This window comes from Chanodichthys erythropterus, chromosome 19 (assembly GCF_024489055.1).
Source record: "Chanodichthys erythropterus isolate Z2021 chromosome 19, ASM2448905v1, whole genome shotgun sequence".
Classification (NCBI taxonomy): Eukaryota; Metazoa; Chordata; class Actinopteri; order Cypriniformes; family Xenocyprididae; genus Chanodichthys; species Chanodichthys erythropterus.
This window is the reverse complement of record NC_090239.1, coordinates 30483455-30496682: the sequence shown is the minus strand read 5'-3', so window position 1 is coordinate 30496682 and position 13228 is coordinate 30483455. Positions and strand designations below refer to the sequence as shown.

Here is a 13228-nt window from a genome sequence, read left to right as displayed (position 1 = left end):
CGGCCAACATCTCTGTGGATACTCACTGTCAAGACAAGGTTCACAAACTGTCTGTGTCGCTCCGCAGGGCTTCACCACCCCCTCCCCGGGTTGGCATTGTTTGCAACACTCTCCACTGGCTGTGAATGCCCCTGAAGGACACAAGTCCTGTGTAGACAAGACATTCCCCTATAGAGAGAAAGAGGGTAAGATTAAAGTTAACATGAAATTAAAATTCATATCTTATAGTGAATGATTCATCTATATATATATGTTGAATTTTCAAAAAATGACACTCGGATGTACCTCACAATATGGAAGAAAAGATCTCAATGCGACTTTAGTATAGATATTTTGTGCAAATAGTACAGAAATAAAAATGTACATTTCATCAGATACATGCATTCTCTGGTGTCCTCAGAATGTGTCTTTGAAGTTTCAGCTCAAAATACCCCACAGATAACTTATTAGAGCTTGTCAAATTTACCCCTATTTGGGTGTGAGCAAAAACTGCGTTTTTGTGTGTGTCCCTTTAAATGCAAATGAGCTGCTGCTCCCAGCCCACTTTCCAGAAGAGGGCGGAGCTTTAACAGCTCACGCTTCGGTTGCTCAACAACAACAAAGCTGGAGAATCTCACGCAGCCAAAATGACGATTTGCAGTAGTGGTGTTCGGCCTTTACTTGTTCGAAACAGAATTGGACACTGATGGAGAAACTCAGGAGGAAAAAAAAAAGAAATTCAACCACAGTGTCCTCAGATGCAGAGAGTCTATGGAGACTCTGTTCAAATAACAGAACATTTTTAAAGTTTTTGGCGTAGACATTGTATATCTCTAGCTGCTACAGCGAGTAAACAGAAATGGCGGACAGCTGCGGCTCTCTCAGGGCGGTATGTATGCTAATAGGGCAGATCGTCTCCAGTCATGAGCGGGGCTTCACTACTCTTACGTAAGAGTAGGGGGAAATCTGGAACCATGCATTCGGAGACACTATTTATGATTTATGGGGATTATAAAAACGTGGGTGGATTTTTACCATTATAGGCTGGTTGTTTACACACACATTTGTGTTCAAACACCTTAGAAAGTGAATTTTGCATAATAGGTCCCTTTTAAAACTACTGTGTACATATTGATAGAAATTAGTGTAGCTTCAGCATTGTGAGCCAACATATAATATTACAGATATACAACTTGAAAGAAATAAAGCAATTAAATTATTCTAAGGGAAACATTGTGAAAAAGTCTGCAGATGTAGATACAGACATGAACCGTACAGAGTTTTCCCACTCCTATGTATTTAGAGTGTCTATCTCCAGGGGATGCAATCCCAGAAGCCAACAACTTCCCACACAGACTTAGAGCCAAAAATACTATTTGTATAACAATGGAGCTAGACTTGTTCCATTATTTAGTCTTGATAATGTCTTATGATGCCTATCAGAGTTTACAAAGGGAATACATGCATTTTACCAGTAAATCATTACGGTACATTTAAAGGGTCATGAAACCCTAGAACACATTTTTTGAGATGTGAACAGATAGGACTATGTGTAGGCTGCACATTATTGAAAACATTAAAGGTACTCATTAATTTTATTTAAAAGCTGAAATTAGTTATTTTTGCATTTTTCAGAGCGATTTCTGTCTTCCGGTTTGAAAAGCAAAGTCGGAGCAACGTCACAAAATCTGACGTCATCGTGTACCACCGGCAAGATCCGGAGTGCTGGTTGGCTCCAAGTATGGGCTGGTCGAACATGCAGTTTCTGCATTTATTCATGAGAAAAAGCTCATTCAATCCAATCACTGCGCTGTAGTATGCATAAGATTATAATTGATATTTTACTGTAGATTTACTGAAGAAAGAAAGACATATGACATGGGGGTGCCATGTCATCCAAGATGTTTATGTCTTTTTTTCTTCAGTCGAAAAGAAATTATAGTTTTTGAGGAAAACATTCCAGGATTTTTGGAGCTTCAAAGGGCTGTACATGATCCCAGCTGAGAATTAAGGGTCTTATCTAGCGAAACGATCAGCCATTTTCTAAAAAAACAAATGTATTTACTTTTTAACCACAAATGCTCATCTTGCACTAGCTCTGCGATGTGCCGCGCATTACGAAAATCACGTTGGAAAGGTCACATGTGACGTAGGCGAAAGTACAGCGGTAGGGCAGAAAAATCGTCTGACATCGTTGTTTTATCTTTTTTTTTTTTAAGGCCGTTTGACTTAGTTTTCGCATGTTCGCTTTGTAAACACTTGCTCGGTACTTCCGCCTACATCACGCGTGACCTTTCCTACGTGATTACGTAATTCACGGCGCATCACAGAGCAGTGCAAAATGAGCATTTGTGGTTAAAAAGTACTTAATCTTTATTTTATTTTAAGAAAATAACCAATCGTTTCACTAGAGAAGGGATCATGTAGAATCTTTTGAAGCTGCATTGAAACTGCAGTTTGGACCTTCAACCTGTTGGTAGCCGCTGAAGTCCACTATATGGAGAAAAATCCTGGAATGTTTTCCTCAAAAACCTTAATTTCTTTTCGACTGAAAAAAAAAGACATAAACATCTTGGATAACATGAGTAAATTATCAGGAAATTTGAATTCTGGAGTGAACTAATCCTTTAATTCAATTCTCCGACAACAGCCTTTCTTTTGAACATCTATCTAACTGAATGATTGACAGGTACAGCCTTAGCAATGGCAGCTGAACAGGGTATTCTGTCTTACAAAGCATGTCTTCTGTCTAAAGGTTTTTATTTATGTTCACAAGATAAAATAGCAAATAATTTATGATGCATGCAAGTCATTCTTGGAAATCTCTAAATTTGTACTGTTACAAAATGATGTATGTTTTATTTTAGCTGAAATAAAATGTATGTGATTTTTTCCCCCCTTTTTTTCTACTGATTAATATAGGTTTTAGCACTAGTGAAGCAAAATGAAAAGCAAAGGATGCACATAAGGTTCATTAGGCTCATTCATTAAACATGAGCAGAGCACATTTCTGTGGAATAGTTTGTAAAATTTGTGCTTTATTAGTGCTGCCTCAGAGTAATTAATTGACTACATGACTACATCTTGCAATTGTAAATGTTATTCTCATAATTGCAACTTTATATGTCCCAGTTATAATTTTTGCTTCTCATAATTGTCTTAATATCTTTCAAATGTAACTTTATATCTCACAGTGTCACTTTATATCTCACAATTGCAACTTTTTCATCTGTAAGTCATTCTTGTTACTCAAACCCCTACTTTGTTCACAAAATTAAAAATTACCTAAATGATTTTAGCTAAAATAAATTTGACATGAAATTTTTTTTTTTTTTTTTACTGATGAGTATAGTTTTTGGTGCAGCAAAATGAAAAGGGATATTCGTTAGGGGCCTCATTCATGCAATGCGAGCAGAACAAATTTCTGTGGTAATCGTTTCTATAATTAGTGCTTTCATTTCTATGGAAGCCTGTTTCTGCCTCAGAGTCAAAAAAAATGCAATTGTGACTTTAAATCTTGCAACTATAACTTTAATTCTTATAATTGTGACTTTATATCTCCCAATTGCAATTGTTGGATCTCATAATTGTGACTTAATATTTTGCAAATGTAAGTTTATATCTCACATAGTGAGTTTATTTCTTATAGTTGTGACATTTTGTGTTGTAATGACAACTTTATATCTCAAAGTGTAACTTTACTTTTTATTTACTTACATTTATTTTACTTTTTGAGACAGTTTAATGGTTATGTAAAAATGTTTTATGTACACAGAATTCAGGAATGCTTTATGTATTTTATTATTCTTATATTATTCTCGAAATGGTAGTTCCCACTTGTAAATCTGACATTGCCATGCCAGTCATGTGTGCATCACACAAATATGATATTACCAACATAAATTGAACGCAACATAAGCCTTTGAAGATAACTTGAAGCAGCTGTTGAATGTTTTTTTGTCTGAAGGTGCAACATGAATGCCAATATTTGATTGGCTGACTGTGTGATGTGCATCGAGTAACCACGTTTAACACAGGTGTGTGGAATGATGTTTAAAAGAGTGAGAAGAAAGACAGATAAAGAATGAAAGAAAGAGAGAATAGATGATTCCCTCAAGGCGTTTGTGAGTCAGCTGGAGAAGTGACAGAGCTGAGTGAGAAGAAGAGGAGGTTGGGAAAGCACAAATTAACATTCCCTTCGTTTCTACCTGTCCCTCACATTACCCCCTGGCATGGGTTAACTCCTCACACACATAAAAACACAAACACACCCCTACAGGAGCATTCCAACTCAGGTAAAGTTCAACAACCCCCAAAATTTCAGCCCATGACTCAAATGGGTAACTCTGGAGATTTGGCCACACAGAATTTGTGTGCAATTATCAGGTTGATTGATTACCAGGTTTTTAGAAATGTGTGAAGGGTCACAAACAACAACACATGTCATAGAACCTGTTTGCAGTCACATTCAGCCTGACAGGCTAAGCTGCTGTAACTTGTGCAGTTTTGTTTAAGCAGATAAAAATCAGTAGCTTAACATTTATGGACATGTTTATTTTCATTACTCATAAACCTAAGAATGGTCCTAATTAAATGCATTTACCAACGTTTGGCTGCTGACTGTCAAATCATTGGTGTCAAATCATCATGATTGTGAGATTGTCGAATTCCAGTGAACTGTAACAAGTCTTTTTTAACTTTTTCTATAAAAAATGTGAATGGAAAGTCACCACCATGATGCAAGCATATTCAAAGCATCCTCTTATGTAATTTCTACGGTGTTCCAAGTGGTTTTTATTCAAATTTATTTGTATAGTGCTTTTCACAATACACATTGTTTCAAAGTTCCACAGAAAACCATGATGGTGATGTTTATAATATCTTAAAGGGGCTATATGTAGAATTCAGAAAAATATATCCTATATATTCAAATCTTAGGAAAGACAAGTATGCCAAAGCATCCCTTTATTATACTGAGAACCCCCTTCCAAACTACCACCATTTTATAAAGTTGTCATGACAGATATGGTACATACTGAATAACCAACGAATGACTGTCAAATAATTGCATGATTTGCATATCATGCGGCTGAATTAGTCAGTTCTGCAGAATGTTCCTCCCTCCTATTCTGTCACACGGGCTATGATGTTTGAGAGCTGCTGTTTGTATGCTCGAATACACTTAACTCTTAACCCTTATAGCCTGTTGGCACTTGTCAACATTTCAAAGTCATCTACTGTTCTGGCAAAGCTGACTCTAACTAATGAGCATACTGGAGCTAATGGAGCTCTTTCATGCTCTCTCTCTTGCTTGCTTTTAGTTTGTACTTTAAAGCTATATTATTTTCTGTGTTTTCCAGAAGCCTTGAGTCTATTGGAGAATATTCAAGTGCAAAGGCACCTATTATATCTGTTAATTTTTCCACATCCTTGCCTGTAAATCCTCTAGAATTGTATCATAAAAAGTTGGCAGTTGGCATAATGATACAGGGCAAGCTCTAAAATGTCATCAAACCACATTTGTAGTTATTTTCTCAAACCTCTAGCGCCACCAGGTTAAAATTTCACGATTCTGCCTGGTAGAGCAAAATAAATAAATAAATAAATCACATACTTATTTTTGAAGGTGGGACCTGAGTCATATCTTGAGACGAGAATCTCATAGAATGTTGGGCTAGCAAGCAACCACTTTATAGCAACCTTTGCACTGTAGATGTAACTTTGCACGTGAAAGGAACCACTCACATTTTCTTCATAAAATGCAAAATCATATGTCTAAGACAAACAGAAAAATAATGGATGTTTCATGTCATAGGCTATTCAACTTGCAATATGTATGTTGAGTTTCTGACACAGAAAACACTCTCTGTGGGTCTTGAGATCAGTTAAAAGAAGTTAAAAGAACTTAAAATTTTTGTGACAAGTGGGGCGGGGCCGAGAGCCATGGAAGCGGAGCAAGGCCAGTGTGGTGCACTGGCATCTCTCATTAACAATCACATCACCTGCTTCCCTTCTCTCCCACAGTTCTCAGCCTCGCCGCATTCATCATTAAAGGTGCCATCGAACGTTTTTTTACAAGATGTAATATAAGTCTAAGGTGTCCCCTCAATGTGTCTGTGAAGTTTCAGCTCAAAATACCCCATAGATTTTTTTTATTAATTTTTTTAACTGCCTATTTTTGGGCATCATTAAATATGAGCCGATTTATGCTGCTAAATCTCGTGCTCTCTGCCCACGGAGCTCGCGCTTGCCTTAAACAGTGCCTAAACAAAGTTTACACAGCTAATATAACCCTCAAATGGAACTTTACAAAGTGTTCGTCATGCATGCGTCGGATTATGTGAGTATTGTATACTGTTATATTTTTTAAATTTGATTCTGAATGAATTTGAGGCTGTGCTCCGTGGCTAACGGCTAATGCTACACTGTTGTAGAGATTTATAAAGAATGAAGTTGTGTTTATGTATTATACAGACTGTAAGTGTTTAATAATGAAAATAGCGACGGCTCTTGTCTCCGTGAATACAGTAAGAAACGATGGTAACTTTAACCACATTTAACAGTACATTAGCAACATGCTAACGAAACATTTAGAAAGACAATTTACAAATATCACTAAAAATATCATGATATCATGGATCATGTCAGTTATTATTGCTCCATCTGCCATTTTTCGCTATTGCTCTTGCTTGCTTACCTAGTCTGATGATTCAGCTGTGCACAGATCCAGATGTTAATACTGGCTGCCCTTGTGTAATGGACATGGGCTGGCATGCAAATATTGGGGGTGTACACCCCGACTGTTGCATAACATAACAACTGTTCTTCGGAGGTCTTTTAAACAAATGAGATTTATATAAGAAGAAGGAAACAATGGAGTTTGAGACTCACTTCATTTCCATGTACTGAACTCTTGTTATTTAACTATGCCAAGATAAATTCAATTTTTCATTCGAGGGCACCGTTAATGTTAATTATACAGTTAATTTACATAAACATCACATTCAGATCTTGGTTAAAGCTGCTGTCCGTAACTTTTTTTGTGTTCAAAATTTAAAAAATTATATAATGAGAATGTACAACATGAATCCATTTTCCAAACCGTGTTTTTGTCTTATCCTGAATCATTATGGTACACTTATAATAAGTGTTTGTATTCAGACTATTTCAGACCGGACTGGTAGGACCCGCCGCAGAGTATCGCAGTAACTGCGTGACTCGCCATAGACATACATGGAGAAAAGTATCTCCGGCTACAATGTTCTTCCGCAAAACGCATGCAGTTCTGTTTATTAACCACTAGAGGGCCAAATATAGCAGACTGCAGCTTTAAATGTTAGATAGCAAATAACACATGCTATTTCTAATTATCTAAGTGACTGCCATTATATATTTTCATGTACAGTCTATATATATATATGTATATATATATATATATATATATATATATATATATATATATATATATATATATATATATATATATATATATATAAAAAATCAAACAACATACAGTATATTTGTTCTTAATAGTTTTTCAGCCCATCTTCAACCTAACCACAGGCTCTACTCTTCACCACCGCGTTTCCACTGAGTGGTACAGTTCAGTTCAGTACAGTACAGTAAGATTCGGCACTGAAAACTCTGATTCGGCTTGCTTGATGGGCGTGGTGTATGCCAGAAAGTAGTGATCGACGCCATTCTCGTGTGAAGAAGAAAGTGACAGTAAACAACAATGGAGGACATACGGCAGCTTTGTTTGAGCAAAGGCTGAAGGCTGCAAGGAAAAACAACCGAAAAATACACATTGTGTTGCAATTGTATTGTGTTGTCATTCCCCTTGTAGCGCGCGCAAGTGATGATTCTCTGTCAACCAATCAAAGTTCTGCAGTGAGATAGCTCCGCCCTTTTGGTACTGGTACTATTGGTACTGTTGTGTTGGTACCCCAACAGAAGGGTCCTAAAAAAAAGGGTACAATGCAAACGGCAAAAATTCTGACAATGCAAACAGCAAAAATTGCGTACCATACTGTACTGTACTGAACCGTAGCGCTTGGTGGAAACAAGGCATAGCATAACAGCAGAACCCCCTGTAAATCCCAGCATAACACAACATTAAACACAAACGTATGCATCCCTATGTTAATCTTGTGCAAAAACACAAAATAACACTTAATTTCAACATTTATTTTCCTTATACAATCTGAAGCAAAGCATGCTAGGAATTAGAAATCTGCATCAACTCGATCATATTAAGTTCAGCTTACTACAATCAAATTTTGAGTTCATGCAACCTTTTTCTATTAAGTACAATGAACTTTCATTATTATTTGAGTGAAATGAACTCATTTCAATTAATTAATCGCACTGTTCAGTTTGTATACTTATATTATGGAAGAAAAATGTACAGTAATTATAGCTACCAGAAAAAAAATGACTAATATGAAGGACACGCGCTGACATCCTCTTGCCATAACATACTGTAGTTATTGCCCACACGCCCATCATGCTGCTCAGATGGGTGTAGCTCCAGCCTCAGTTTTGAAACAAGACAAGACATGTGACCACAAGACAGGAAATTGGTACAAACATCGAGCATTAACATTAAGCAGTTAGGCTCACAAATGTGCCCGCAGTTATGTGGTATACTTGATGACTTATTTGTCATTATTGGCACTGCTTTTGCTTCAATAGCACACACATACACCCCACATTCAACCCTCCCACACAAACGAAATAACAATTAGCCTGATAAATAACTACATTTCAGCAAGTGAGACAAGTGCAAGAACACAATGTGCTGTCTGTCAAAGTGGGTGTAACAAGGTAATCTGAGTTATTCCTCATACTGTATAATAAAGAGGTAACAGTTTGAAGCCTCATTGTATGATGCATTATATAATAAAGGTGTTCATAATGCCTTATTATATGCTTCATAATGTATTAAATGTTTTCATAAACAATTATAAAGCATTAAAACACATTTCTACATTGTTAAATATGTAAAGGATTGAATGCCTTATAAAACATGACACTAATCATGTTGTAATGCATTATACTCTTAAAAGATGCATGAATAGACATGTATTATTATAGAATCATATGTTTTATAGCGTTTTTATTATTCATAAGAATATGCATCTTATTATAAAGTGTAATATAAGTTATTATGAAAGCATTACAGTGCACTGTTATATATGGTGAATTCAGGCAAATTAAGACACTTTTTAGCCACTGAGATGCCTTTGTTATAAAATAATCAATCATTATCAATCAGAAAATTAATTTAAAAACTAATTCAATAAGCACAATCAGAAGGCACAAAAAACATATTAAAATGTATTTACTTATTTTTAATTCACTCATAGTTTGCTATATCAATGATGTTCCACTTTCTCAAGTGTGAAAACAGCAAGAAAAGTTGGAGTTGGAGACTGTACTCACCACGAGCAGAAATACTACAGTCACAGTGAACATGCTGGATGAAGGGCGTCCTGGATGAAGTAGTGCGGATAGATTATTCACTCTTTACATGTGCTTTGAAATAATAAATTCAGCGTCATAGTTCCTTCATAGACTCAACGCCTAAAATCGCTCTGATCCTCATACATGTCCGCTTAAGTTTTACAAATAAGCGAGCTGCATTATTGAGCAATCGTGGTCTTGAGTGCAGTTTGTTCCAGATGAATTCTTTTGTTGTTTGTTGTTGAGTCTTGAGTCTCTTCATAAATGAGACGCAACTGCAATCTGTGCAAGTTCGCGTCCAATGATACAGCTTTGAACAGAGTGAAAAAATCACCTCCTCTCTCTCTCTCTCTCTCTCTCTCTCTCTCTCACTGTCTCTTTCTCACATGTAAGTCCAGAGTTTTCCCCTCCCATCCGCATCCACATCCCATCGACACAATTAATCAGTGCATTAAAAATAAACTCGTAATGTTGTGTGGGAACTAGTCACGATTTAGTCTGGCGTTGGAGTGAGATTTTAAAAAAAACTTTACTTCTGTATTTACTTCTATACTATTTTAATCAAAATAGTAATCTGAAAATAGTTGTATAAATTAGTTAAACACTTACACTCTGGTAAGAGTGTGGCTTTTGTGGGGTAAACAATAGATAAGCAGATTGTAGCAGCATCTTCAGTGGTTCATAAATCATGTGAACTTACAGTTTACGACGCATTAATCTTTAATGAAACATTAAACTGTAACAAAGTAACAAGAAACATCTTCCTCTCTGCAGCGGGAGGCGCGTGAGTTCTTACACAGGGCTGAAGAACTAAAATTCTCCGCTTGAGGGCTCGCGCGGGACACTAGACCTGCCAGAGTTCAGGTAGATCCCTGTTTTAGGTACACTAGGTCCTCTAGCGGTTAAAAAATAAAACTGCATGCGTATTGCACAAGAGTCCAATAGAGGGTATGCATAGACGTCACTTTCCCGCCGGAACGCGCTCCCTCAGCTGGACTGAGTGGCAAAAGAACCTGCTGCATGACTGGATTTAATAGGGGAAACTGGGAAAACGCGAGTAAAACAAACGATTACACTAAAGGTTGGACTCGAAAGTGTTCTTTATAACATGTCAAAGAAACCTAATCCATGGATATCGGCATGCAGCCAGGAATCGTGTTTCCTGACATGTACCTGATTTCGACGCCGAGGAAATACGCAAATCTGCCTGTGAACACTTTATATAACTACAATATAGGTAGGTCTAAATCGGAGTGATCACTTATATCAATGTTATATATATCATCATATCGTCCAGCTCTAAAACTTATATGGTTTTTGTCAGTGTTTATTTAAAAACACCCTTATGCAGAATATAAGATGGTAAATATTTAATTGATGAGTTGTCAACACAATATATAACAATACAATATAAAGAGTATGATTTTATCCCAAAATCCAACATTTTGACACAAAATGATAACTGCAAATCAATGTTTCTCTGCCTGAGTACAGTTGTTTCTGTGAATTGCAGCGATCTATTTGCTTCTTTTTTCTGTAGCTTTCAGCATTCTGTAAAAATACCGAAGATTTTGTGTCAAAGCTATTTGTACAGTCAGTCGCAAAGCTCTTTCCCGTTTTGGTTTTGTGTGTTTTTCGTGGCGTTCACGCTGAAAACCAATGCTACCGCTCAGTCTTTTTGCCACTCAGTGGGCGTAACCGCAGTAGTCGAATAGTCGACAGTGACGTCACGTGCATTATGCATTTTTCCCATAGACTTTTGGAAAATTGCAAAAAATAAGCTCTGTGTTTAACAAAGGGTTATGACACTTACACGTTTGTCTATCAAGATAATCTTTACAAGTTAACACAACATTTATACATTTTGAAGCCTAAATAAAGTCGTCAGATATAAAAAGCTAACAGTAGGCTATAAACGGACTACAGCACACCATGGTCGCGATCAACCTCACCACCACCAAGCTTCCTCAAACTTTATTTAAAAAACAACTTTATTTAGAAACATGCTTGCTGATTATGATCTGTTTTTCAAAGCAAAATTGGATTGCATCGCCCAGATACACACTTTTTCAGATTAGGCTACCAAATCTGGATTACTAGTGCTCTACGGAGACCCCCAAAGGACATGGTGACAGAAGGATTATGAGATGGGGAAAAAAGAAACATTTCAAATTGCTTTTGCGTTCTCTCAGAAAAGTTATGCACAGTGTTCACAGCTAACTTTTAACTGGTTCATCAGTTATAATTGTGTCAATGTAGTTTACAGACAATAATACCCTAAAAACACTTTGAATTAAATAAAATATTTTTGTTTGATATTTACAGCTGTTTGGGAATTTTATGGAACAAAAATCTCTTTTTTACTTTACAGTAGGTTACCGAAAGGCTAAGTAGCCTGGGGCCAGTTGTTCAAAAGTAATCTGATCAGATTTCGGCCATCTGATTGGATCAAATCTTGAAAATGGGTTGTTCAAAAGAGAAAAAAATCCAATCTTGGTTTTGAATAAAATCATCAGTTTGTGTTGTTCAAACCTTTTTAGTAAGATGGGGATACCTTTGATCTAAAAAATTATACAGTACTAATCCCATTAGAAGGGTGGATTTCGGGAACAAAAATGTAATAAAACTTTAAAGGGGACCTATAATGCCCCATTTTGCAAGATGTAAAATAAGTCTCTGATGTCCCTAGAGTGTGTATGTGAAGTACACAGATAATTTTTTATAGCATGTTATAATATAATAATATATTATGTTATAATATAATAATATATTATAATGTAATATACATACACACATTTTTTTATTTTTTATTTTGATTATATCTTGATTAGTTTAACTGTTAAAGTAATAAATCCAAATACACATCAGTCATTTTTTGGATCTAAGGTATCCCAATCTTACTAAAAAGTTTTGAACAACACAAACTGATGATCCAGATTATATTATCAAAACCAAGATTATATTTTGTGATCTAATCTGATTTCAGAATTCTTTTTTTCTTTTGAAGAACCCAGTGCTTGAAATGGGCCAGTACACACTATTTTTACTTTTAGCGCCAGTTTTCCTTGCGTACCGACACTTCCGACATGTTGTGTGTACGGAAGACCACCGTGCCCTCCCTTCTTTAAGAAAACATTTTGAACTGAGCATCAGGTGTACCGGCACTTTTATTTTTCTACTTCAAGCACTGGAAGAACCCATTTTCAAGATTTGATCCAATCCGATAGCCGAAATCAGATCAGATTACTTTTGAACTTCAGGGACCAGTTGTTCAAAAGTTCTCTGATTGGATATCGGCCATTGGATTGGATCAAATCTTGAAAATGGGTTGTTGAAAAGGAAAAAAGGATTCTGAAATCAGATTAGATCACAAAATCCATAAAATCATCAGTTTGTGTTGTTCAAAAATTTTTAGTAAGATTGTGATACCTTTGATCCAAAAAATCTGGATTATACTGATTCCATCAGAAGTGTCTAAAACTGGTCGAAAAAAACAACATTTTCATCATGTATTATATATACACACAGATAGTTTTTATTTTGCTCTTTATTAGCTAACTTTTAAAGTAATAAATTAGAAGTAGACATTAGGCTACATATTTAGCCTTTCAAAAAGAGATTTGGTGCAACAAAATAATCCTCAAACAGCTGTAAATATCAAACAAATATATTATTTAATTCAAAGTGTTTTTTAATCATTGTAAACTACATTGGCACAATCATAAGAAAGATGAGCCAGTCAAAAGTTCTTTGTGAGCGAACACAAAGTTTCTCAGGTGAACAC

General features: G+C 36.0%; 1 protein-coding gene across 2 annotated transcripts in view; it reads right to left on the bottom strand.

Annotated features, from left to right (window-relative positions):
• Positions 1 to 9725, bottom strand: part of ngfrb (nerve growth factor receptor b) — a 46634-nt gene extending 36909 nt beyond the window's left edge. For both annotated transcript variants that reach the window (XM_067369154.1, XM_067369156.1), the window contains exons 1-2: positions 9424 to 9725; positions 27 to 168 (exon numbers count right to left, since the gene is read on the bottom strand). In XM_067369154.1, coding sequence (XP_067225255.1) covers positions 27 to 168; positions 9424 to 9456 — 175 coding nt within the window. In that variant the 5' untranslated portion in view covers positions 9457 to 9725. The remainder of the gene's footprint in view (positions 1 to 26; positions 169 to 9423) is intronic.
• Between the last annotated feature and the right edge of the window lie 3503 nt (positions 9726 to 13228).